Consider the following 27,403-nt stretch of genomic DNA (forward strand, 5'->3'; position numbering starts at 1 on the left):
TTTTCCGGCCGAGGACCATAGCCTCAGTTTTGGAGGTGCTGATTCTCATTCCCACTGCTTCACACTCGGCTGCGAACTGTTCCAAGGCGAGCTGGAGCCCATCACCTGATGAAGCCAACAGGACCACATCATCTGCGAAAAGCAGAGATGAGATCCCGAGACCACCGAAGTGAAAGCCTTCCGCCACTTGGCTACACCTAGAAATTCTGTCCATAAAAATTATGAACAGAATCGGTGACAAAGGGCAGCCCTGGCAGAGCCCATCACCCACCAGGAACGAGTCCGACTTATTGCCGGCTATGCGGACCAAGCTCTTGCAACGTTCGTATAAGGACTGAATGGCCCGTAGCAATGGGAACTTTAACATGTAACATGCTAACTGAGGCCTGTAGAGTCTGAGATGTAACTCTTGGACTTTTGGTAGTTTCTCTGAGTATTTGACCTTGGGAAGATGAACGACTTTCTTAAGTGTTTCCTACTTGAATGAACAATTTTTGTCACTGTAGGCTGATGGAGTTGTCCGTTTCCAGATTGGGCAGCAACAATTGCTTCTCTAAGCTCATTACTGATGTCTTTCCTATTTAGCAATGTGTTAACACACACTGAAATGCTTTTCACCTCGACTTCATTATTATTTTGTTATTGCAGTACCTGCCAGTCCATTGTAAAAATTAATAACAAATATGATTGAAATACTGATGAATTTAATTATACTTTGTTTTACTTTACACCCAGAGGTTGACTATATGCACACACTGGTACAACTGTTAGGCTACGTAATTATAATGCATGTGGAACTTGATTTTCTGGATGTTTGCTTGAGGAAATTTTCTCTGACTGGACCTCCTTAAATTTTAATTGAATATCCCTGTACTAAGACATGTACTTATTCTATATGTGATTACAGACCCTAAAAAACATATACTTGTACACATTTAATGTTATCTATGATAATAATATAGAAATAAATTCTTGTGTCTGAAGACTTTGAATTTGCCAGGATTCAATCAAGAATTTGCTTTGCCATTTTCTCAATTTTATGATGATTGTGAAGAGAACAGAAGAATAAAAAATTATGATACAGAACTTGCTTTTCCAAAGCCAGGAAGAAGAGCTCGATTAGCCACGGACTCACAGCCTCAGAAACAAGTTTAACATGCAAACGAGCACAGATAAAAGTGATAAAGCACATGGCAAAAAGTCAGAATGAAGAGTTCCCGGTGAAGTCTATATTTAACAATGACACTCATGTCAGGAAGAAAAGAGAATTAAATGTCATCAAATGATATTTGCCATACAAGTGGCATTTAAAAACTGAGTGAAATCCATTTTAAGAGGTACCTGAAATTGAAGGAAGGAAAAAGTCACAAGTAAAATGTGTCAGACTTAAGAAACCAAAAAAAAGAAGAAGAAGAGAAACGTAAAACAAAGTGTTAACACAAAATGTTATCTGCGTAACCATATTGACATGGTAATATCACCAGGAAAATGATCACTTTAACCTCTTTTGTCACACCGTAATGATGTAAAGTGTGTGTATGTGTGTGTGTGTTCACTTACAAAGCAGTCTGTGTCCTTTGGGCCATAACAGCCACCTGCACACTCACGGTGGCAGCAGTCACTAACAAAGGGACCAAAGCAACGGCCGTCACACTGCTCCGCACACACTGTCTTAGTTACTTTGAAGTTACAGGCATGTTAAAAAGAGAGAGACACAAACAAAGGATAAAATGTATATATAATACACGTACTTTATGCATACATATATAAAACGTAAACACAACACAGTCTTAGAATGTGTCTGTCTAGCCAGTTCAAATGGCAGGTGAAGATAAAAAAATTAAAGCCCAGTCACTGGAAAGTTGTCACTGTAAAACCTTTGAGAGGTGGGGGGGTAATTTGGTTCAACTTCATCATCTGCTCTGGAAGTTATATATACTATACTAACCTACCTACCATCTATTGTTTTGTAAAATGTATGCATACACATGTTTACATGTGTCTGTGTCTGGTGAGTTCAGCTGAAGCAGAAGTTTTTTTTACCACCTACTAGCTATCTTCAATCATGCTGTCTGGCTCAGTGTGACAAAGACATAGCGATTCTTATCTGAATGTACTACCAAAGTGAACATCTGTCCACCTTTTCCTTACATGCCCTTTGCAATCATATGGGCGGCCGTATGTCTGTGTGCCTTTCTTCTTGACAGCCATATATAAATGTACATAGGACCCTGCTATTTCACAGGTAAAGACAGCTGGTAATTGACATAGCTTAAGTGTCAGCAGTGGGACTTTCATTATAGAGCAGGAATACATAACTAAGCAGTTATGGATGAACCAGTAAAGTTGGCACAAGATAAAGTATTGGGGTGGGTTAAAAAAAGATATTATACATAGTGGTTTGGATAAATGGATGTACTGTAATTACAAATTAAACTATTTGCGTAATTCTGTTGTTATCATATTTACTTTTACTTCTAAATGACTGAGGCTCTCTGTTCTTTTTATACTCAGTCATGTTGGTAATTAGTGACAGCTATGGCTTTTGGTTGTATGAGGTGAAAGATGCTTGACGACGTGGAGCCAGCGTTAACTGAACACAAACAACAAAAGCTTGTAATAAGAATAAAATTCAATGTAATTTTAAGAATATATTTGGTGATAAAGGTTAAAGCGAACTGGTCAGAACTGAAACTAAGAAAGTAAATTGCAACAGTAAATATTACTGGGGAACGTAAGGCTACTATTGTACACCATTACACATCTATTGGTGGTGCTTATTTTTGTTTTGAGCAGGGCCATTGTTTTTTTGATCTGTGTTATGTTTCCCTGCAGCCTTGTGTTGACAGGACACCATCACCATGATAGATAAAAGCTATGGACAAGTCGCCAAACAAACATGGACACACAGACACACACACTCATGCTACTGAGTGGAATGCTACTGATTTACCATCAGTAGCATTCAATTAACAGTGCCTGGCCTGCATTAATATGGTCTGCTTTATTCAAAAGACACTTTGTCAAACAAATGGCCAAGCCACATCGCCAGAGACGGACACAATTATGTTTGTTGATTTGGCTTTAAAAATCCACTTTAACCTCCTAGGACCTGGCGTCCACATATGTGGACATCACATTTTGGGTTATTTAGACCAAAATACTGAATTTTGCTCTACAAGGGCCTGATATCCACTTATGAGGACATTATACTGCTACTGTTCTATCACAATTTTAAATGAATATCCTCATATGTGGCTCTTATTTTTATTAAAAACAAAAATAAGGTAAAAAAAAAAAATCGGGCCCCAATGTGACCAAATATCAATGAGAAATTAAAAATGCCGTGGAAGAGTTCGGGTCTTAGGAGGTTAAGAATAACTAAAGACAAAAAACAAAACAAATCAAATTACAGACATCACTCACAGGAACCAATGCCTCTGAGTTCCCCTGTGAATTTATTGTTATTATTATTATTATTATTATTATTATTATTATTATTATTATTATTATTGGGCACATCTGGTTCTCAACACCTGTCTTTTTCTGAGACAAAATATTCAGTTAATTTTTCAATTTATTCTTAAGTGTAACTTTATTTAAATAGGGCATGAATGTCTATAGATCAAATGTTTGCCTTACAGTGCAATGGCTCAAAAGTTTACAGTTAAAAGGTAGCAGTTTGACACAGGAGGTCAATTCAATTGCATATCAGTTACAGTGATTTCCATTGTTGAAAGTGAAATGACTTCTTAAAGCAAAGGGAAAACATATCAATGATAAATAGTGTGCTTAATTTGACAAGTATAAGTCTTTATTTGCTAATTAATACCCTTGTTAATGCCGTATTTTTGAAATTATTTGCATTTCAAAAATGCCTCATTAACTAGATGTAGTGATAAGGCTATGATGAATAAACTGAAATGAATAAACACCTTCATCATGGGATGTTTGTGAATAGATACGCTTCTTTTTTTTTTTTATCTATGAGCTGATAGATCTGAGATATTCACCACTTGTAGTCTCACAGTGTTTCTATTTTGTGTGTTTAGAAGGTCCAGAAGTTTATTTTGATGCAATTTAACATGGGAAAGATGGAGCAAAACTTCCTCTTTGCATTTCACGCAGTGCACACACACACACACACACACATACATACACACACACACACACACATATATATATATATATATATATATATATATATTATACCACAATCACCACCCAGTTCAAAGGGTCTGATGTCATCTGATGTTATTATCAAGGACCACAGAACTTGTCAGTTGCGATCTCTGCAGCCAGTGGTACAACTAATAAAAATTGCTGTTTCGTTTAGAGCAGGTGTGAGTACTTTATCCTGTATCCTTTTATAGAACATAACATGTACTTCTATGGAAAAAAAACTGCTGACAGAGATCCAGTTTTTTATGTGAGAGACTCAGTAAAGAGAGTGGTTTTGAATTGTAATTTACTTCCTCGGTGTATTTGGTTCTTCATAATTAAACGTCATAATTAAAAGCATTCCAGTGCAAGAAAAAAAGCTTTTCTTTTTTGAAAGCAAGTAAAATAAAAGATGAATCATGGCATCCACAAATAAATGGATGAGGATAGAGAGATGGCGCGATCACAGCTGAAACAAGGCAGATAGATGGGGCCAGGGCTTATCTGGGCCTGCTCTGTGACGTGTTGTTTACAGGTTCTGGTCAAACAGTTCATTCCTCATTATCTTAACGAGATCACAACCACAGAACAAATAAGATGTGACATGCCAGGGTTGGAAGGCATAGATGAAGTGGTCTAAGTACGAAGTGATGGACAAAGAGGAAGAACTTGATGAAGGGTGGTACAATAAAAAAAAAGGAATGTGAGAGGTAAAGAGGTATGTAATGGGGAAAGAAATGTGAGCATGTGTCCATGTGAATACATAATTTTGTTTCTGACTAAAACTAAATGTGTACATACAGTTTGCTATAGGTCAAAAATATACTAAATAAGAAGTCTTCCTGTGGATGTTAGTATGTGTTAAACACTGTGGACTGTGAGGAGGGCTGTGAAGAGGGCTCGTAGAGCTAACCATTAACAAAAGTGCAGCCTTAAAAATGACCATTTTATGACACCTAATTAATTTAAGCACAGTTACTCTGAACCACGCTGGAAAACAATGCAGTTGTAACAAAAGAATTCTTTAGTATTAGTAAAAATAAAAAAAATTTTGATTAATTTTATTGTTAAAAAATGGCCTTATTTGATGTTTACTTGTGTAGGCATAAGCATGTTGCATTAGCCAATCTCTCTCTCTAGCCAATGTTTACCGAACACCTCAGAACTCGTTAAGTTAATTGCATTCTGAAGCATCAGAATATGCACAACATTGTCGTCAGTGCTGCCGTGCTGCTACTGACTAAATTTGAATGAGACCAGATGCTGGATGCTGGCATGCATGACTTAGCTGTTGCTGCAGCCTTTCATGTCCATGAGACAATGATTTCTGATCTGCCTATTGGTCGAATTGGTCAACATTTGACTGGATAGAGTAAAAATGAAATACTCCAACATGCATTTGTGCAATTCTTGCAGCAGGATCCCAGCCCTGTGGCTGTTTCAGCAGGACAAAGCCAACCTTCACACTGCCAGGGTAGTGAAGGCCTTTCTGGATCAGGAGCATATCCAGACACTTCCTTGGCCAGCATTTAAACCCAATATTTCTTCAAATGCAGCCACCACCAATGAGCATTACACAGCTGCAGGCTGCACTCATCCAGGAATGGAGAGCAATTCCTCAACAGCAGATCTAAACACTTGTGCAGTCCATGCACAGATGGGTGACTGCTTGCATCACATCCAGATGAGGCTATGCCTTGTCAGAAACATGTTGTATACAATTAAGAATTGCTTTTCCTGACAGGTATTAGAGCCAAAACCATCATTAGCATTACAATCATTACCGGTTCCCAACCTAAACAGCGCTCCCCATGCCTGAGGTGGGGGAATCATCATCAGAAAATATGTGACGAACCCTCTCTTACAACATTCTCCAAATATTTTTTTCTAAAAAACCTTGTTTTGTATTTTTCAGAACTGTAGAGCAATGTTAAAATAGAGGGATTGTTGCTGTTCCTGTTTCACTACTTGCTGTTGGGCTGTCACACATCATTTGCATCACAGTGAAACTTTTGTTATCTTTTAATGATCCGGTTTAAAATAAGAGCTTTCCTCATAGGTGAAGACAAGAAACAACCACTCATAACGGCCTTGTGTAAAATGTTTTTCCTCTTGTAGACTGCAAGTAATTTAATCAGTGAATGTAGAGGATGTTGTGTTTTGTCCTTGAATCTAGGATTTTTGTATTAATGATCTTTAATAAAGTTAACACAGAAGATTTGTCTGATTTTTAAATTGCTGCTAAAACTTTGTTTTTAAAAAATTTCCAACCAGTAGTACTAATAAAATCCGTGTGACGACGTCTATTTAATACCAGTCAAAGCCACATCAAACTTTCTGCTTGACAGAATGACAGTATCCCTGTTTTGATTATTTTGATCTGATCTGTTGATTATACATTTTTGAGGCTAAAATTCCTTTGCAGCGTGGAGCTGTGTTCATTAAAATACCAGAATATCATGTGTGTTACAGTCTCCTCAAAAGAAATGATGACTTTCAACAGCAAAAAAAAAAAAAACCAAAGAAAAATCTGATGTCATCCCTTTGGGGCAACAAGCAGGAAAACCTTCACTTTATGTAATTCAAATATAATTTTAGATGCCAATTTATTGGTGATATTCTCATGTCCCATTTCCACAGAGGTAGCATGGAGTTGCACTTAGTTTGTGAGTAATATGCTTACAAACTACTGTGCTCAATCCTGCCTCTTATTTCCATAAACACCTGTTGCCACTGATTTGCAGTGCAGCTCTTGTGTAATGTGGCATACCTCTGCCTTTTCCCTGTTTCTCTTGATTAGGACTAGCTTCTTGACAGCCATTCTTTCACTTAGACCATTTCTAAAGAAGCTTCGGTGAACAGTAGATGGTTCTACTGAAGCGCTGGATGGTCCTCTCCTCTCAGGTCCTCTATGAGGTCTTTGCTGTTTTTTTTTTTTAAATATATTTCTTGGGACATGACTTTCTGATACTTTTCATCTGCTTTTTTAGACCTACTGCTTCTTTTGTCCTCCACTTGTCCAGTTTCCTCAAGTTTTTTTCTATTTAAGAACACACTGCACACCATGCTAAAGACATGCCAAGTTTTTGCACTTTAGGAATTACCTTGATGGTCTAAAAATATTATATTATGTTTGTCAGAAAATTTTCTTTATATTATGGTATTTTTCATAGATTAAACCAGGGGTCTCGAACTCCAGTCCTTGAGGGCCGGTGTCCTGAAACTTTTTCATGTGTCCCTGTTGCAACACACCTGAATACAGTTAGCAGGTCATCAGCAAGACTCTATAGAACTTGACTGCATGCTGCGGTGACAATTCAGCCATTTGATTCATGTTACAGCAGTTCATCAGTGAATGATCATGGTGCAATAAAAGTACTTTTAGAAGTACATTTTTCCAAACATTTACATTTACTTAGGAGTTACCAATCCAGCATGCAGTCAAGTTCTATACTCTTGCTGATGACCTACTAATTTTATTAATTTGTGTTGCAACAGGGACACATGGAAAAGTTTCAGGACACCGGCCCTCGAGGATTGGAGTTTGAGACCCCTGGGTTAAACTAAAGACTTAACCCTTTGTCACCCATGTATCAAACAGGCTGCCTAAACTATTTTTGTAATTTTGCCTGTGAAACTACATAACATTATGGTTATGGTTGTCCCCAGCTAATATATCTATCTACACACATATTACAGTGTTCGTCAATACAGTCTATATTTTAACACAAAGTTGCATTTCTTTTTATGACTAGTATAAACCAAACAAAATAAATGCAAAATATCAACAAGTGAGCAAAAAGATAAAAGTTTTTGATTATTTGGAAAATTGTTTTTGGCCTAGTGTCTAATGTCTCAAAGTTGATATTGTGATTTAGTGAAATTTGCCCAATCAAACAGATGACTCAACTTTAATTCAAGAATAAGAGATTTGTCATTTACAAAAATGGCACTTTCATTTCCTGTTTTCAAACTGAAAGATGCTGCAGTAACAAGTCTCACTTCATAACACTGTTCACATACACGCACATATACACACACAAAATAAAAATAGAGTAAGAACATGGAATTTATTTTTATTATTTTATATGCAATAGCTTGATTTTATAACTATAAACAAACTATCTTTATATCCAGCTGAGTTTCATTATGGGATGACCAGAATGTATTATTGGCAGTTCAGTGGAACAGAGTACAGTGGCATGTAACACACTGCATATTAGTAAAAACTCTTTCATGAAAATCCAATAAACTATTGGGAAAAACCCACATCACCTTAGATGGAGTCACATGGATGTATACATAAATGACATCCAAAGGTATATCCACTAAATAAAGCTTGGAATCTCGTTCCAAGTACATTGCCCGGTATGCTAAAGATATGCTAAATTTTATTTTTGACCCACAACAGTTATCAGTAAAGTTTTGATGCATGCAAAAGTCACTCAGTGGTGATTCTAACAACTCAAAGTTCTAATCAGATAATAATAATTAACTTACAGCTTTGGCACTGGTCCTCTTTGGGTCCCCAGCAACGACCATTGCAGGAACGGTGGCATTTTTGACCTGCACAGAGGTTCAAGGAAAGAGACTATTGGCATTTCAAACTGCAACTTCACAAACTACTGTCAGTGTCATTCAACCTTAAAACAGACCAGAGAATTGCTGCTGGAGTTTGTCTTCAAGCACTCAACCAAAGGCAAACCAAACTCACATAGTGAACAAAACTATGGAGGATCATGTGGTTTAACTTTGAATTCACTTAATATCTATTTGTATGTTTTTCTTTGGATATGCATGCATAACTGCATTCTGTTTGCTCACACTGAGCAATTGTAACCTTTTTAAAACTTGGAATAAGTCATTCTTCTGTTATACCACAATAGTGTTTTTCTTACCGAGTTATGCAACAGCTCAACTTCTTCCTGGGTGTAATCCTGTACATGTTAGGATTGACTTTTAGATTTTAATGTTCAATGACTTCAAATCCCTTTATTGGTATTTATTGGTATTTTGTAGGGATACAATTGTGGAATTTGTCCTAATGTTCTTCTTTTTATTTTTGGCTCTTGGTCCTTCTTTTCTGTTTGAGTCCTGCTTTTGCTTGTCTGCCAGAGCAGTTTGTAAACTCTTTATACAAAAACTCTTTAAAGGCACCAAATAATTAAAGTTATTGCCATCATTGCAATTATGATTGTAATCATTGAACTGTAGGTACTGCAAGTAGCATGCAGCAGTTAATTTCATTAATATGATGATGATACTAGATATAATCTTAAGAGTTAAGAAAAAAAACCTTTGTGAATTCTCAACATTAATGGTTTTTTTATACATATATATTTTAAGGCAGGAAAGATCCATCATCCTTGACTGATATATGCTGTTGTGGTAATAAAATCCAAAATAACCTTGGCACAGGTTATTTTGGGAAAATGAGATGATTCTTTTTGCCACTCCACGCTAAACCAGCCCAGCATGAAGCCAGCACACATCAGGTTGAGATAAAAGCAGTAAAGAAGCGGTAAGCAGCATCATACCCTCAGAGCTTTAGCCAGTGCCTTTCTGGGTTTTTGGAGGACTTAATTGACTGTCTAGTAATTGCCTGCTGGGAGAAGTGAGTCTGGATAAGTGCAGAAGTGCTGTCCTCTGTCCATCAGCCTCTCCAGATGAGAGCTATTAGCATCCGACTGACTCCATTGCTCAACATGAGAATCTCCATCTTCTGCCCTCTTCTTCTTCTTCCTCATTTTTGAGCCTATCTACTACACATTTTTCTCTTCATCCATCACTTATAGATTCATCACTCCTCTGTAGCTCTCTTTCCCTTAGTGCCTATTCCTGTTCCTTTTTTCTTAAACCACTACATTTCTCTATTTTTTTCTGTTTCTCCAGTGTGTCCCTATTGAACTGACAATTTAGTAAAATTTGAGAGAAAGGCTGGCAGCTTTGTCTGTATGAAAGCAGTATACAAATGGGATATTAATACAAATGTCCGCCAGCCATACAGGCAGAACTTCTGCTGTTCTTCCTTAATTCTTTGTTCTTCTCCGTGCTATGTGCCCCAGGAAGTCAAGTCAAAGAGTTTTCATTCAGTGACCATGGCCTTCACTATCTCAGCTTCTAAATCCTCATTGACCTTGTATAAGACCGTCAAACCCCCTGTCCCGGAATGCACCGTAATCTTTAACATCCCCTGAAGGTTAAAATGTTGAAACTGCTGCCATACCAGCGTCAGTGTACAGCAAGTGAAAGATGGAGGTGTTTAAACTGAATCAACAGGGCATCAGTTTAAAAAAACAGAAAAAAAAGATCACAGTCCTATTTTGAAACCAATAACACAACACAACCATGCCACAAATAAGTCACAAGCAAAACAACATGAAGCTTGTGTCGCCACAAAAAAATGAAACAGAGATTATGTTCTCAATTGTGGATTACAAGTTTGCAGACCCTTGATCTTTCAGCGAGGGTGGAAGACTTGCAAAGGAGTCGGGGTCGATCAAGGGCTAACGGGGCTGCAGGGAGGAGGGTGATTGAGCAGAATATCAATGCTTGGAGCTTTTAGCATGCATCTGAAGCCCTCAGCTAGTACTATGAGATGATTCCAAGGACATATGCATCAAAAAGGAAAAGTCTGTTTGTTTATATCAGAGTCAGTGATAGCGTATTTTATCATTTGTTTATTTGTTTCCATTTGTAAATGAATGAGATGAGACAGTTTGAAAAAAAAAAACCCTGTGAAAACAACATTGGATTTAAATGTCAAAAAGCATGAGGAATTAATGTTAATTAAAAACAAAAAGAAACGAGTATGCTAAGAGGTTTAGTCAGCAAATTAATAATAATGGGTCAGAGGAGATCAGTAAATGCATTGTTATTTCACTGATCATCCCCTGTCCTCTGACAGATTGAGTATGTGTATTTCACACTAATAAATCCCATCATAATGCTATGCATTCATTAACGGGTCTTCCAGCTGGCTACAGAAGGACATTTAAGTGATGTGAGCTAGCAGTCATTGTGAATTGTTATGGTAAGCAGAGTGACAGAATAGGGTCAAAGGGTGATTTTGTGATGACAGTGTTTTGCTGCTCACATTCAGCCATTTATTGTGAATCGACCAGGTTGTGATAATGGGCCTCTCTGCATCATTTCCTTTGTCAAAAATAACCTGCCACTGAAAGACCTTGGCAAGTGTGTGGGGAATAATTGTGAAAAGACATTTTCAAAGACTAATTCAGAATTAGCACAAATTCCTGCAAATTTGAGTTACAGAAACTGCCAGGTAGAGTGGCCGTGACTTCAATCAAGTTTGTTTAAGCAATTGATCACATCTGTAGTCATCTGCTACCCTCATTATCAGGGTACACTGTCTCAGCTACTTTTTTTTAAATCAAGAAATAAATTAAATGACAGGTGAGATAAATTAAAGGTTATTATTATTATTATTCTTATTATTAGGTTGTTTAAAAGGGAAAAAAACTGTCTATCAGTTGCAAAACTAAATGTACCTTAAATATATACCATAAATAAACTAAATTAAAAAAAACAACAACGCCTATTTGGTAAAAGTTTGATTGGTAAAACTTTGAAATAAGGTATTGGGCAACAGTAACTCACTCAATGTATAAAAGTGTATTACATACATAAAACAACAGAATGCACACAAACACACACACACACACCCACACACACAAAAAGGGACCATGTTGCCTTCACCCTCCACATCTTCTCGAGCTCTTCTCTCAGCCCATGGTACTTTTCCAGCTTCTCATATTCCTTTTTCCTGATGTTGCTGTCAGTCGGTATAGATACATCTATCACTACACCAGTCTTCTTCTGCTTGTCCACCACCACTATGTCCGGCTGGTTAGCCATCACCAGTTTGTCTTTCTGTATCAAGCTCGGTCATTCTCACCCACACTAGGGAATGTGTCCCATTTTGACCTCCAGGCCATACTCGGCACAGGTGGTCCTGTAATACTACGCCGGCCACTGGGCATTTTTACACAGCCTACCACATGGTTATATATATATATATATATATATATATATATATATATGCGCTCAGGTGACTGGATGGGCCATTCTAGCAGCTTTATTTTGGGATCATTGTCTTTCTGAAACATCCACCCTTGTTTCATATTCATAGCAGATTTTTATCAAGAATGTCTTGTGTCTTGTTACAGTTTTCTATTCATCTGTCCTTCAATTATATGAAGTGTGCCAGTGCAGTATGATGTTCCCACCTCCAAACACTGTCGTTATGGTGTTGTTATGTTCCATAGACTTCAATTTTGGTCTCCTCTGACCCGAATATATTGTCTCAGTATTTCACAGGTTTGTCTAACTGTTATTTAGCAAACGTTAAAAACACTTCAACATGCTTTTTGTTCGACAAAGGAGTCTTGCATGGTGAGCTTGCATACAAGCCATGTTGGCTGAGAGTATTACTTATCGTTTTCTTTGAAACAATTGCATGCGCTGATTCAATGTCTTTCTGTAGCTCTCTACAAGTGGCCCTTGACTCTTGGAGAACTCTTCTGATAAATCTATTTACTCTGTCTGAAATCTTGTGGGACACCTGGTCGTCTACTCCAGGTTTATGGTAAAGCATGTCTTGATTATGGCCCCAACAGAGCTCACTGGAACCTTAAGTAGTTTAGAAATTCTTCTGCAACCAGTGCCTTCAGTGTGTTCTGCAGCAATAAGGTTGCAAAGGTGTTGAGAGAGCTCAGTGGTTTTACCCATCATGTTTCTTGTGTGACACCTTTGTAATGAGACACCTTTTTATAGGCCATCAGTTGGGACATAACTGGCTGATATTAATTTGCACTGAAGTGGCAGGATTGCTTTTTAATTACTGATAGATTTCAGCTTGTGTCATGACATTCCATGCCTTTTTACACCTCCCTTTCTTCATGCATTACTTCTTCAATAGTTTTCCCCTGTGTCATTTCTCATTATTACACATAAAATAATTTATGGACATCCTATGGTTTGATTTCTTTGCATGTGTGGATTGGATAGATTGTTACCGACATCTGATGGAACCCAGTATCACAGCAAAACATGTAATAGACACGCCAGTCCACCATGTCCATTTCTACAAAACGTGAAATGGACATGCATGGAGAAATTGCATTACTGCATGCAGAAGTTGCATTACCAGCAGTTGGAGATAATATATTTAAAACCAAGAAGTTTAGTAGTGAGCAAAAAATGTGTGAAGTACATTCCATGATCCTTAATTGCCAGAAACAATTAAGCTAGGCGGCTAATATGTGTTTACATGTAAATGTGCTAATAATGTCTGTTTAAATCCTCTGATTATTTTCACGTTGGGTTGAAACAAAATCTCTCTCTCTGTTGTTACTCCAGCTTACTACAACTCACTGAAATGTTCTGCATGCATCTACACTTCATGCTTTGGTGAGGAAAAGCATAAAATGGAAACGTTGGACAGGTACGTTGTTTTTGAAATCATCTTTCCACTGATTCAGGTTTTTGTTGGGCTTTCCTGGATATCCATATATTTTAAGTGCCTTTTTTTGGCTTTTGCAAATATTTTTTTCTCATTTTCTTCATGTGTACCATTTGGGTTACTTACATGTGACACTGCTGTTGGTGGGCACCACCACAGGTTGGATCCTTGGGTACTTGACGATATCTTGCCAATGGATTGTGTCCGCATGGCACAAGAACTTGTTTTGGTCAACATAAACACCTCCATTTAGGATTTCTGTAAGAAAACAAATAAATATGGGACACGCTAAGTACATATATACAAAGAGCTCTCATGTCTTTTTACCTGTAGGATGTACCAAATTCAGCAGTCATGCTGCCCTTCTCTGGATATGTTTTTCAACTGATTGACTTTTTCCTTCTAATTTTTCAATTAACAAAGAACATGACTAGATGATGTTAAAGCCATAGTCATTAAAAAACGTAAGGACTAGATTTTTCTTTTAGCTGGGGAGAAGAAATTAGTTTGGGGTGAACAGTTGATTTTGAGTCACACAGATGTAATGATTGCTGTTGGTGTGAAGCACCAAGGACAAAGCCATGTTATATTGCTGTTATTACAACCTCTGATCTTTTCCCATTGTGTTGTTTTTCTCATCCTTTTCCTTCTATGCTGTGAGCCGATAGAATCAATTATGCCCCATGGCCAACATTAAATCCATAGGATTTTATCCTCAGTAAGGGGCAGCAGGCCTAATATATAATATATATATATTTTTAAATTGTATTTCATCAAGGATGTGATGTATCTCAAATCATAAAATGCTTTCCCTTGTCAAACCAACGATCATCAGGCTTATAGGGACAATTGATTTTTTCCCCCCCTCATAGAAATGTACACCACTGTCTGTTGAATGATTGGATACGGAGGGTGGTTCAGATTATCGTCATGCAGGACTTTAGAGAATGCTTAATCTTGACTTTTATGAGAGAGAGAAAGAGTGCTAAAGAGAAAGAGAGAGACAAATAAAGATTAAAGAAAGGCACAAAGAGACGGATGGCAGAAAAGGAAAGAAGAAGTGAAGCCCAGTAGCAGATTTGCATTATTTACAGAGCTTGTGTGTTCTCTATCTCCATACAAACAGATTACTGACACAGGGCTGAAACCGATGAGACACATAATCATACATGAGGCGCCCCACCAGCTCCACACAGAACGAGCCAAATACAATATCATCCCACAAAGGCTCATATAAATAATAATCATTGGATAATAGGTGGCAGTGGTATTACCTACACAGATTCCCCACCCCACAACCCCAGCCACCACCACCCCACCCCCATCTATCTGCATTTGTGCTGGGAGTTAGGGAAGAATTTAATCCTGCTTCTCACCACATAAGCGATATCGCTCGACCAGGAGGAGGCCATGTCTCAAATTCAAATAGTTTACACAATAGAACGATTTGAACCGCAGTTTAGCGAGATACATGTATTTTTTCTGTGTATTCATCTTCATCCTGGCTGGTTTGTTAGCCAACATGTATCAAATGTATACATCAAATTATACATCGGTTATGAAAAATATGTATATATAATTATTATTATAAATATTTAAAGTTTACCAATTTTACAAAATAAAAATACATCATTATTATCACTGTAGTGGTGGTGATCTATCTAAAGAAAACAACAACTATGAAACAAGACAAAACATATTTGGTAATCCATGTGCGTGTAACCTAGAAAGAAATACTGCTTCGACGAATATCAGCTGGACGGTTGTAACAGTCGTGCTCTCAAACACTACGTGTAAATCTCTCACAAGTGGCTCCCCTGACTGTCTAACCCGTTGTCTAATTCTTTTCACTCGTGATGCATTTAGACATGCGCTACGCATACAAAACATGTATTAATAGTCTGACATGACATGTTCATGAATTTAGATTGTAGTTTACTGTAATTCGCTCCCTGAGGGCACTTTGCCCAGGACAGTTTTAGTATTTCCCATCAGGATATTTCATGGCCTTCCTCATCAAGATATGAACAATTAACAAACAAATATTACATAATAATTACAATAACATTCCCTTCTCATGCAGGCTTTAGTTTTATTAGAAATACATGCTTGGCTTGCATATTTTCTAGCTGTGCAGCTGGTAGCCAGGGGAAGATCAGTGGCTAAATTCTGTTGTTGATTGTTTGGTGGGTAGAGAAAATGTCTTAATTAGTTTGCTCGTGTAGCTACTACTCATATTTCTGAAATGCACCCCCCCCCCAATCACCTCCAGCCTTGTCCCGAGAGCAACTCCAAGCATCTCCGTGTGACTGCAGGCTTCAAAAGATGCAGCAATCTTCAGTATCAGGCTGCATAACCATTGCAGAAAGACAATATGATATTCAAGGCAGCACAAATGTATCCTGGTAATTGCAAAATGATGTTAAGTGCTTTCTCTCTCTTTTTCTTCCCTTTATTGCAGTGTGGGGATGAGTTTGATTAAGACTGGGGGGCAAAAAGCAAACCAATCATCAGAAAAAAAAGGCACATTAATGAGTGCGTAAGGCTGAATTAATTGGTGCAGAGTGAACAACTTAATGAAGACATATGTAGGACAACAAAAACCCCATAAATCTGGCCGAGCTTCTGTAATGTTGGAGAATTACATTATCGTATACCTTTACTTTTTTCTGTACACTTAAGAAAATCCATGTGTTGAATCAGCCCAATCAAGGAAACAGATTTACTGCGATTCTTAACTTCAGTCTCACTTTGTGCTGTCTTTCAGTGTCAGGAAGAGAAACACCCTTGTTTGATAGAGCAACCACAGTAAGCTAGAGAGTAGTTAGAAATATAGACAGGTACCCAGAGACTCAGGAAGACACTCAAACAGTCAGGCTATTACAGTAGATAGATAGGTATTCAATCAAAAAGATAAAGGTGTTTCCTCTATCCTATAGCAGTGGAACTGGGGATTTAGCCCTGGGTCTCCAACATATTGTCTTATTGACTCTGAGAGCTTCAGCTTGGTTTCAGGCGATTGTTGCTATCAGCTCATCAAAACAGTAGGGAGAAACTCTGCGGGAAGATCAGGATGCATTCTGGGTCAACAAGGCTAAATGCTCAGGCACACATCCTGCTGGACACCACAGCAGAAGTATTAGTTGTTAGGATGTATTCCTGAGATGGATTGGCAGAAATGCAGCAAAATAAGAGATGAGACATGACATGCAGTATACACATACAGGCACACAAGTGCACACAGAAAGAGCATGCTCAAAAGCCCTTGACATATATAAACATTTACAAATATGGCTCATGCTTGCTATTAATGAGGTCCTCATCGCATGGCTTCAGCATCAATTAAATTACCAGTTTGCTTTATCAAAAGGTCACTAATTTCAATTTTTGTGCAAGAGCAGGGGCGGGTGGGGAATGTCAGTGCTACTCAGCTGGCCCCTTGCAATTTCTTTTACGCATCAATCATAGTTTCATTTCCAATCAATCTAAGAGAAATGGATGCTTCGCAGGTAAAGCGTAGAGAATGGCACTGCACAGTTTATCTAATTCCACTTACACTGTGTCACCATTCACCGATCTGCCGTTAGAAGAAATAAAATATATATCAAGTAACTGGTTTAGGAATGCTAAAGAATAAAAGAGATGGCAATGGTATCAAAAACATCTAACAACAACATGTACCATGGAATGCAATAAAAATCATACAATTATTAAACAGTGCAAGGTTGTGAAAAATACCATTTTTTTCTTAGTTTTTTTATTGCGTGTTACTATAAAGTTATTGTTATTATACAGTTTTTGAGGGCTAATTTTCAATTTTTAAGTGTAAAAACATAATAAGGAGTAACACATACACACTGTTAAAGTAAAAAATAAAAAAACTGCCATTGTGATATGATGTATTATCAACTGCCACAGCTGAAAAAGGAATCAAGAAAGTGCAAAAAAAAAAAAAAAGTAGTTTCTGGAACTGCCACTTGGGGCTGATGCTAAATGTGAAAACTCCCCATCATTAGAATCTTAGCTTTCTAGCAGAAATAAGCATGTTTACAGTCTGGTACAAACTGTATAACTAACTGTATAACTAAAAAAAACCACACACAGATGGAAAATTCCTGTGTCTGGTTTTAAGACACTGCTCATGCTGCCACCCAGTGCTGTGTCAATCACTGTGCTTTGAGCCACTTGCTTGCCGACAGTAGATGTCAGGACAGCAAATCTCTGCATTTGCTCTACAAATAGGTGATCTACCCTCCAATCCATCATCTGCTGCCACCATGCAGTTCCATCCGTGCCCTACAGTCCCCAGTGTTGTCAATGATATGCAGTGAGGATGCAGAAATGTAGTTTATCTGCATAGTCTGTTTTCGTGAGAGCGAAATGCAATGTTTTTTTTGCTTTAGTGCATTTATTTGTATAATTGTGTAGATATTCACATACAAGACCAGAAGAAGAAAGAGAAAATAAATTTACTGTGTACATGTTTTTTCCACATAACACTTGTTGAGAGGGATTTGTCCCTGCAGGAGAGAGGTCACAGTGGAACTTTTATGCTTCTAATAGCATCATGGACCAAATGAAAGAGATCATACCATTACAACATATTCTTCCATAGTCTTGTATTATACAGTATCTTTGTAACTTAAGAGTAAATATAAAGATTTTTAAAAATATTTTCTGTAATGTTTAGAGGAACATAGCAACCTTTAGTAAAGAGTGGGTGGCTATTAAGTCTTGTTCAACATAAAGGAGTCGGCTGTTCAGTTTCTTCAAGTGAATTTTTAATAATTTAGTTTTTGCCTGTGAAAATTAGCATCCTTATGAATATCACAGTGAATTACCAATACACATTTCTAACCAAAATCATTAATCGTTTTTTATCAGTACTGACACACCAAATTTCAGTATCCTAAGATATAACCTCCACCAGTAAGCAAGAGACCATGGCTTAACTTTAGCTTCAGAATTATTGCTCACGGGGATATGAAAAATGCATACTTTTATACACTGTAGGGATAACTACTGTAGCACTCTGGTCAACATCTGAGTTCTTAGAAATGTAATAAAGCCATTCACTACCACATTAAAATGACACTTCTTTAATACGGCTTCCATAGTGTGAAGTGCATCCCATCATGCATCACAAACTTTAGATTTTCTATGAGGTCCGTAGATGGAGCACCTCCCACAAGAATTGCATGCAATTTTAACACTGTTAATGCAGTCCCCAAGCAAAATGGTGGTACCCATTCAAATGCAATTGCACTTTCATGTGTTTAACTATTGACCTGAAAAGAACAACTGCATTAATTTGACTACATGGTGCTTCATGAGAGCTACAACAGAGAGATGGCAGTGGTGGGATTTGACTGTCTCTGAACATGCGGTCAGGAGCAGCAGCGTGGGCACTGTGTATGTGTATGTGCATCTCACACAGCTCGACTGATAATAGAAAGAGAAAAAACTGAGATTTAAGCCATGAAATGGAAGAAAAGGGGAATATGTTAAAGACTGGAAAAGACTGTCTTTCTATGAGTTACAGACTTAAGAGTGCGTACAGATACACTTGGGTGTGCTTAATTAAATTCTCTACTATTCACACAACCTTTCAACATCATGACATACCCAGACAACTTCAGCAACAATGTGCATACAGACCCACTAATTTAGACAAATCTAAAATTAATTATGACAACACATGTCAGAAAGCCTTCCAAACATTCCCAATGTCACTTGCCAAGTCCCTAATAATGTCTTTCTCTTTTGTCCTTGTTGGTCATCTTTGCTAGTCAAGTTAGCATACATTTTCCTGTAAATGGATCAACAATGCTACTGGTAGCTAGCACAGAAACAGCTTTTTTATTAAGTAATAACTGTTGAGTTTGTTAGAAAAGGTCACATTTAAAATGAACTGTCATATAAAAAAAGGAAAAAAGAATGTTTTTACAATATATGTTTGTTTTAGCTCCCCTTCTGTAATGCTAGGTAGATGCTAAAGTACCACAACCACAGCTTTATTGACATATGCCGATTCGAAATAAAAAAAGGAAAAAAAATCAAAGGATACTTTATTATCTGCAGGCAGGAACACAGAGCAACGTTACTTTGTTACTTTTTAGTGAGTATGAGTCAGCTGGACTCAAAATTGGGCTCCAGCACATAAAGAATAAACGTATTTGATATTATGATGCATTACATATGCCTATCACATTTAATTTTTAATTAATTTAGGGTGATGTAATATTGTTCCATTGTTCTAACTGACTTCAACTCCCACTTTTAAGCGTAATATATATATATATATATATGTATATATATATGTTAGTACTTAAATGAATCCATTTTATTCTTCGTGTCACCCTAAAGGAGAAATGTTAAGCTCTTTTCTGATGTATAGTAAATGTCATGGGGGTGGTGGCCAAGGTCCCATCCCCCAAACCTACGCCTCTCCTTCACCAAGATAATTGCATTCACAGGCTGTTGATTAAATTTGGCCCATCCTTCATGAAATTGTTTCCTATGAGTCTTGATGAAAAATGGCTGAGATTTAGGGATTATAGTATTATACCCGAGCAAGGCAACGCATCTGCTGAAACACAAGAAGAGGAAAAAAAATAAAATAAAATCATGACAGAATTGTTAGGGGGGTGTGGGGTTGCAGCCTTCCTTATTTACAACTTGAACTGTGATAAGCCCTCATAATCTGAGCTTTATGGATAGAAGGAGAAGAGCAGAAAGGAAGCGGAGAAAAATCATATTCCAATACTTCGAGATAAGACACATCTACAAGCAAAGAAGACAAAACCAAGAAAACAAATTAGGAACTAGACAAAATAAAATATAGAAAATAAAGAAATAAATAAAGGTTGAAAAGATTATCAAGGAAACATACAAGCAAGTGATTAAAAAAGAGTAAAAGGACCTTCAATTGCTGCTGCTGAGGGCCACTTAGCTTATCAAGGCTGATGTGTGATCAGCCTGCCAGCTGAATTAAAATGAGCCACGCTCTCTGCTCTGGAATGGACAAAACAAACCAGGGTCTGAGAGGGGAAAAGAAAAAGAGAAGGAAAGATGGAGAGACTGAGAAGAGAGAACGGGTATGTACCACAAGCATACCAAGTATGTTGGTTTTACCCAGAGGAAGCTGACTTTAGTCAGTGCATGATTTGCTAAGGCAACAACACGTTACCGAGACCTTGTTTTTTCAAGTCAAATGAGAGATAGTGAGTAACACACTGCAGACCATGGCTGCTACTTTGTTTACACACCTCAAATATGTAGTGAGCATTATCTGTACATCAAGACTCAGTAGATTTAAAGCCAAGGGATTAAGCAATTTGAAAGCACATAATCAAAACGTATTAACTTAATGTATTCTTTTTTGTCTTTTTGGTTAGAAAGGTTCAGCTAGTCAGCACTGATCTGACACAAACAGGTAAAAAAGGTCTTGCTATTAGCAAGTAATAAGACACCAAAAGAACAACTGGCAAATTCAGCAAAGGTGAGTTAGTTTTGAACTGAGTAAGATTTCATATAACTTTTCCAAAACTTACAATATTCACACCCACTTAACACAGTCACTAGCCAAGCATACTGAAGTGAGAAAGAAGGCAGGGTTTGAACTTCTCTATCAAGCTCTCTTCTCACTACACAGCTATTTTTGGCACTTAGTGTGTACACAACCATGTTGTATACACACTATGACTGCCTTCCAGGAGAGATTATCTGAAATATGTGCCATCATCCCCATATTTAATAACTATAATGCTTTCTTCCTCTCTGTAACAGATAGGTCTTCATTCAGTTTTTGAATATGATCCTTTGGAACACTAAAAAGATTGCTGCTTTGCCTTGGTTGTTTGCTTAACTAGCTCTTTTTTGAGCAGATCTCTTTCTTAGAATGCATACAGAAGGGACAAACAGAGATATTGTCCCATTAAAAGACACACTACAGAAGTTCTCAAATTACAAGGCCTTGTTTCAAAACCCCATGCACTGTAAATATCCAAACAAAATTCCAATAAAGAGTAAAATCCAAATAAAAACAGAATGGATCTGCACAGAATCTTTTACTACCTCATTAAAAATATTACCTAATTTCAAATTTCATTGTGACATGTCAAAAATGTTGGGATAAGGTCAAGTTTACCATTGTGTAGAATCCCTTTTTCTTTTAATAACAGTCTATAATCTGGGAACTCAGACCAGTTGCTGAACTTACTATTTAAGCTTCTTCTTTGTTATATATCTGATTTTATAACATGCCAATTTTTTTTCAATTGGTGAAAAGTCTGGATTGAAGCAGGGCAGTTCAGCACTTGGCCTCTTCTGCTGTGCTGTTGAAGCAGATTAATTCAATTCTCTTGTTTGGATGAGAACACATGTTGCATTAAAACCTTTATATACCTTTCAGCTCTAATGGTGAATTTCCAAACGGCAATTCCATAGGCACTGATACACCTTGATACCATCTGAAATGCAGGATTTTCAAGTGACCACTGATAATATGTCAGGTGGTTTAGCGACATAGTTTGTTGCAGATTAGCAAACGTCTGCCCATCTTTACGTTTGAGAAACTCTGCCTAAGATGCTCATTTTTACCCAGTACTGACCTTTACCGAGTTAACATAATTAGGTGCAAAATGTCCTTCAAGCTGTTTCTTTTTAGTACCACCTAATTTTTCTAGCCTTTTGTTGCCCCTGTCCCAACCTTATTGAGACATGTTGCTGCCATTAAATTCAAAATAAAGAGATTTTTTTTTGTTTTCAACTTGGGTCGAAAGTGCAGACTTCAAACTATATACCAGTTTTTGAATTGTGTCGATGGGCCACGTAAAACCAGAGTTTTGATAAAAAATACACACGATGTTTTTTTCTGAACAAAACAGTGGCGTTTACAGCGGGAAGAACGGTAAAAACGGCGTTTTCTACAGACAGCGCTAGCAAACACTCTCCGCTTGCGAGTGAAAAAAGAAAAAGAAAAGGCACCCCTTCCCTATTGGTGTCAGCCAATCAAAAAAATGATAAGGCAACATGTGACATTTGGTTGTTTAGGGAGAAGGGGAAGTTTTTAGGAGTGACACCCGCGACGGAAAGCGGGCGAGCGAAAGACAGAGAGAAAGCGAGTTTTCATATGTGAGACATTAGTGACGTTTAGCGTGTTTGGAGGCTGTAGTTAGTGTGTTGTGTAGTTATTGTCTTGTTTTGTGTGTCAGTTATACTGCTTTCATATTTGGTCTAAAAAAGCCGTCAAAGGCATGATTCTAGTGTAAACGCTGTTCCCACATGGAAAACTGGACTGATGCACCTCCTGTTGTCAGACCTGCAGGGTTTAGGCCTTTGGTGTTCTCCTCTGTCTTATACTGAACACAAACTACATTTTTTGGAGTGGCACAAATAATTTGTGTGCCTTCTTATTTGATGCAGCACACCTAATTGTTCTGTAAATAGATTTAAATGGTTATATAAAAAACGTCTGAGGCCTTGGCTGCATTTTTAGGTAAATAGTACCATATAACTTTGTTGTTTGCAAAACTTGTGCACAATTTTTAGAAATGTACCATTTCTATTTGCATTTCAAGTTTTGAAAATGATTTGTTAAACATGTTTGTGGGTTTTACAGTAAAAAATATAACTTTTTTCTACTCGGATTTTGAATTTTTTGTCTGAATTTAGCTCAACTGTGCTAATATAGTATACCAAAATGAAAAAATAACTCAAATATTTGTGGTTGTGCTGAAAATAATGATACCAAACAAGGCAAGAAAAACACATTTTAAAGGTGAAATATAGAGGTAAAATCAAAAGTAGTCAAAAACGGCCAATTATACCCTGGACCCCAGAGGGTTAAAAGAAGAAGAACATAGAACAAGTTTAATAAAGACAAAGAACCAATAAAAGCTAAGATCATGGATGACTGAGATACACTGATCCAGTCACTAATGAAGCTTACATTGATTGATTACTTTTAATGTGTACCGTCTTGCACAAATTAACCTTTGAGTGCCTTTGTCTCTAAAGTCTCAAGATAGTGAGGCCACTTAACATATTTTAATAACCACTTGGATTTCCTACTGTTTTATGTCTGATGCCAGCCATCATATTCGAAGAGCACGATTGTGTTGGATCTTGCCATATGCACAATCCTGACTAAAGTGACCTCTTTGTATTGGAAAATAGAATAGGTCCCACTTAATATGAATAGGACAATCTGGAAGATTGCGAAGACTGATCCAGAGCTTTAACAAAGAATACCACTGGTGAAAAAAAAGCATGTACCACAGACAGAAACAATTAAAATTTAAATATTTAGTGAAGCCACGGCTGGTGATGCATGTATTAACACCCATCATATCTGTGTGGAAAAGTGAGATGGACAAAAAAGTATTTTTCATGTCCCATTACCCACCACTGCCCCCATCAATAGCTGTTCCACTTACCCAAGGCTTTGGCCTTAGAGACAAAAATAAGCATATTAATTATTAAACGGCCAGGGGAGAAAGGGGCGAACTTGTCGGGTCCGAGGGTAATATGTGTGTTTATGTGTGTGCTGGCACTAGTGTAAGATATTAAATTTAGGTCTGACAGCAGTGTCTTTTAAATTCACATTAAGAATTTTTAATAAAAATGTAACACCTTTTATCCAGCTGTTTAAATATGTACTTTATATGTTACCAGGATGTAGGATATTCTGAAAGACACGAGGTTTATACACTATCAAACGCTTAAAGTCCAATATAGGTTTTTGATTTCTTTTTTAACATGTCAACATAAAATTTAATGAAAAAAAAAACTTTTTATACTGTCAACGGTTACAAAATAAACACTTTAAAAAAGTTAACAAGAAACAGTATTTTCTGTGTGATTTTAGGATTACCGTAATTGTCGGGCTATAAGCCGCTACTTTTTGCACAAGCTTTGAACCCTGCGGCTTTTAGTCAGGTGCGGCTTTTCTGTGGATTGTCCATGATTTTTGTCATATCGTAAGACGATTTGTTTTGTTTGTTCCGCTGTTGTACAGCACTACGTTGCCTGGCGGAAGGGCATGTGATCAGACACACAGTATCGGGGTTCAAGAGTGGTATGTTGGTCACATGTCCATCCGCCAGGCAACATAGTGCCGTACAAGTAGCGCGAAAAACAAACTTCAAAGTAGCGCTACGCGTTCAATAAATAGCGGGATGACGAGCGGCGATAAACTTGCGAAAAGCAAGTTATGCTCAACTCCACCGGTGGAATCTGACAGCGTGGAAAAGTGTGAAAACATCCATGATCACCAATGGATTTCGAAGGGCTGGACTGCTGCATGATGGAGAGGAGGACACCGCCACGGCCCTTCTGAGGGTGTTCGACTCTGACACTGACAACGAGGATTTGTTTGGTTTTGAAAGTGACAACGAAGGAAAGGAACTGAGAGTGGATGACGTAGCCATCCTGAGCCTGTTCGTATCCGACACTGGAGAAGAGGACTTTGGTGGTTTTAGTGCGCAGGAAGATGGTGGTGAATGACTGACTTTTCTTCTTGTTAAAGCCGTGTCACTACGGAGCCCCGCAGGGGACATGGGAGAAAAAAAAATTAAGACGGACTTTTGCGAGATCTCGCAAAACTAACTCGGGATCTCGCAAAAGTTTTGCGAGATCTCGCAAAACAAACTCGGGATCTCGCAAAACTTTTGCGAGATCTCGCAAAAGTCCGTCTTAATTTTTTTTTTCTCCCATGTCCCCTGCGGGGCTCCGTATGTCACTGCAGCTGAGCCTAAAAGGTAGTCCAAATCTATTTTTCTGGTGTGCTGTAGGTTATTGTTATGTACTACATTTGTTACTCATTTATGAAGCACAGTACATGTTTCGTACTTGTAATTACCGCTACTTGTACATATACCTAAAAAGTTATGCAAATATGTACCCATAACTTGTTTTTCAAAATATTAATAAAAGGGGTGTGTCTCCAAACAGCCATCTCTTTCCTGACAATTCCCTTTGTGCATATTCTCTTACATATGATAAGTCAGTATTGAAACACCTGCGGCTTTTAGTCAGGTGCGGCTAATGTATGTACAAAACAGGATTTTCCCCTGATTTTAGCTTGTGCAGCTAATATTCAGGTGCGCTTTGTAGTCCGGGAAATACGGTACTTTCTATGAATGTCAACCATCTCGTGTCTTTAAGAGTAAAAACATTTCATCATCAGTCCACAGGTGTCCATTTAGACCTTGTAACTAAGTTGATAAAAAGTGACATTTTCCTTAGTTACTTCGGAGACCCACGGAGCTGCCAGTCAGCTCCTATTTTATTTGCTTTCTTACTCATTTTGTTCCTCCTCTGAGATGAGCACTGAGCGCCTCTGACATCAAAGGCCTGTCAGAAACTCTGTCTGGTCAAAGTAAAAACTGTGTGTCAAGTTTGCACAGCCGTGAACTGACATGGTAAAGCCATAATGACAGCCAGTCAGTGACAGAAACTGAGCCTGATGAGCACCATGTGATTGTTTTGAATTTTCAGAAACATAGAAAGAAAGACAATGAAGTAGATACAGTATAAACTGGAACTTTTAAATCTTTAAAAGTATGAAGCTCTTGACTGATTTATATGTATCCACAAATACATATTTTGTTTATCTCTGAATTTTGTACACTATGACAAAGCAGTGCTCACCTAATCAGGACAAGCATAATTAATACAAAATACTTACAGAATTTATAAGATTTGTAATATTTTCATTGATCAAAACGTACATAGCTTTTGTGTTTTGTTTTGTTTTGTTTTTTAAAGAAAAAAGAGACCCGTTTAATCAACAGTATGTATTTTAATATGCTTCTCTAGTGAAATAATTTACTTATTTGTCCTTTGGAGGTATACTATTGTATGGACTTTGCGGTGTAAGTACCGCAAAGTCCAAGTCGCACTGGCACACATGGTAATTTACATAATCTACAGAGCAAATGAAATCCCAACACACATACTCAAGGAGACATACATGCTTGGGCTCTTCTGTGTTTCCTGTTGGAACAAGAGGGAACAATTCAAACGTGGTTTGAAGTAAGAGAACAATGTCCTGTTGGTCTCTTGCTCAATTTTACATCTACATCGTGGCGGATCTATGTCTGATCTAAGCCACTGCCTGGGGGGATGGAAATGTTTGAGAAAAAGGGAAGAAGACTGTGTTTTGATTATTAATTGGCATTAAAATTCTTTCCACGCCTACTTTAACTTTTAATGAGGTGAAAGTCAACTCTCACTTAGAGGAGGCCGTAGAGGCTCCTTTAGGAAGGCAAACTGGTAATGAGTGGTATGTAGGTATGAGAATATTGTGATATTACCAGATAATATTGCAGTATTATCTGCTAAAGGGGAAGCTGAAGTAAGGTCATGTCCTGGAATATATTCTATTCAGTGAGGACAGACTGGTCTGCAGTGTAATCATAGGAAATGTAAATTGTTTATTGGAAAGAGACACAAGATACGAGTGTAGGGACTAGTGTGATGCATTCACACATTAGCATTCTTGCATGAAATAAAACAAGCAACCGAATAAAGAATGACATAAACTGCTGTTAGAACAGACGAAATTGTCAGTTCTATGTATCTGCATCAAAACACTTTAAAAGAAGTTGCTGACCAAAACAATCTCACTTAGGGAGGATAATTGATATCAGACTGCTTTAATAGCATACAGAAGAAGCAATCACTAATCTGCCCTGCACTTTTCCAGATGCTGTCTAAATGTGCAGTACTATACTAATGTCTTGAGCCGCTCCT

The 27,403-nt window shown here is 37.6% G+C and overlaps 1 protein-coding gene across 3 annotated transcripts in view; it reads right to left on the bottom strand.

Moving 5' to 3' along the window:
- The window catches only part of erbb4b (erb-b2 receptor tyrosine kinase 4b), a 305,024-nt gene that overhangs the window by 100,179 nt on the left and 177,442 nt on the right, over positions 1 to 27,403 (bottom strand). For all 3 annotated transcript variants that reach the window (XM_084907994.1, XM_084907997.1, XM_084907993.1), the window contains exons 4-6: positions 13,772 to 13,903; positions 8,662 to 8,727; positions 1,561 to 1,679 (exon numbers count right to left, since the gene is read on the bottom strand). In XM_084907994.1, the coding sequence (XP_084764120.1) occupies positions 1,561 to 1,679; positions 8,662 to 8,727; positions 13,772 to 13,903 (317 nt within the window). The remainder of the gene's footprint in view (positions 1 to 1,560; positions 1,680 to 8,661; positions 8,728 to 13,771; positions 13,904 to 27,403) is intronic.

Source organism: Perissodus microlepis, chromosome 16 (assembly GCF_051167445.1).
Source record: "Perissodus microlepis isolate ML-2025 ecotype Zambia chromosome 16, ASM5116744v1, whole genome shotgun sequence".
Taxonomy (NCBI): Eukaryota; Metazoa; Chordata; class Actinopteri; order Cichliformes; family Cichlidae; genus Perissodus; species Perissodus microlepis.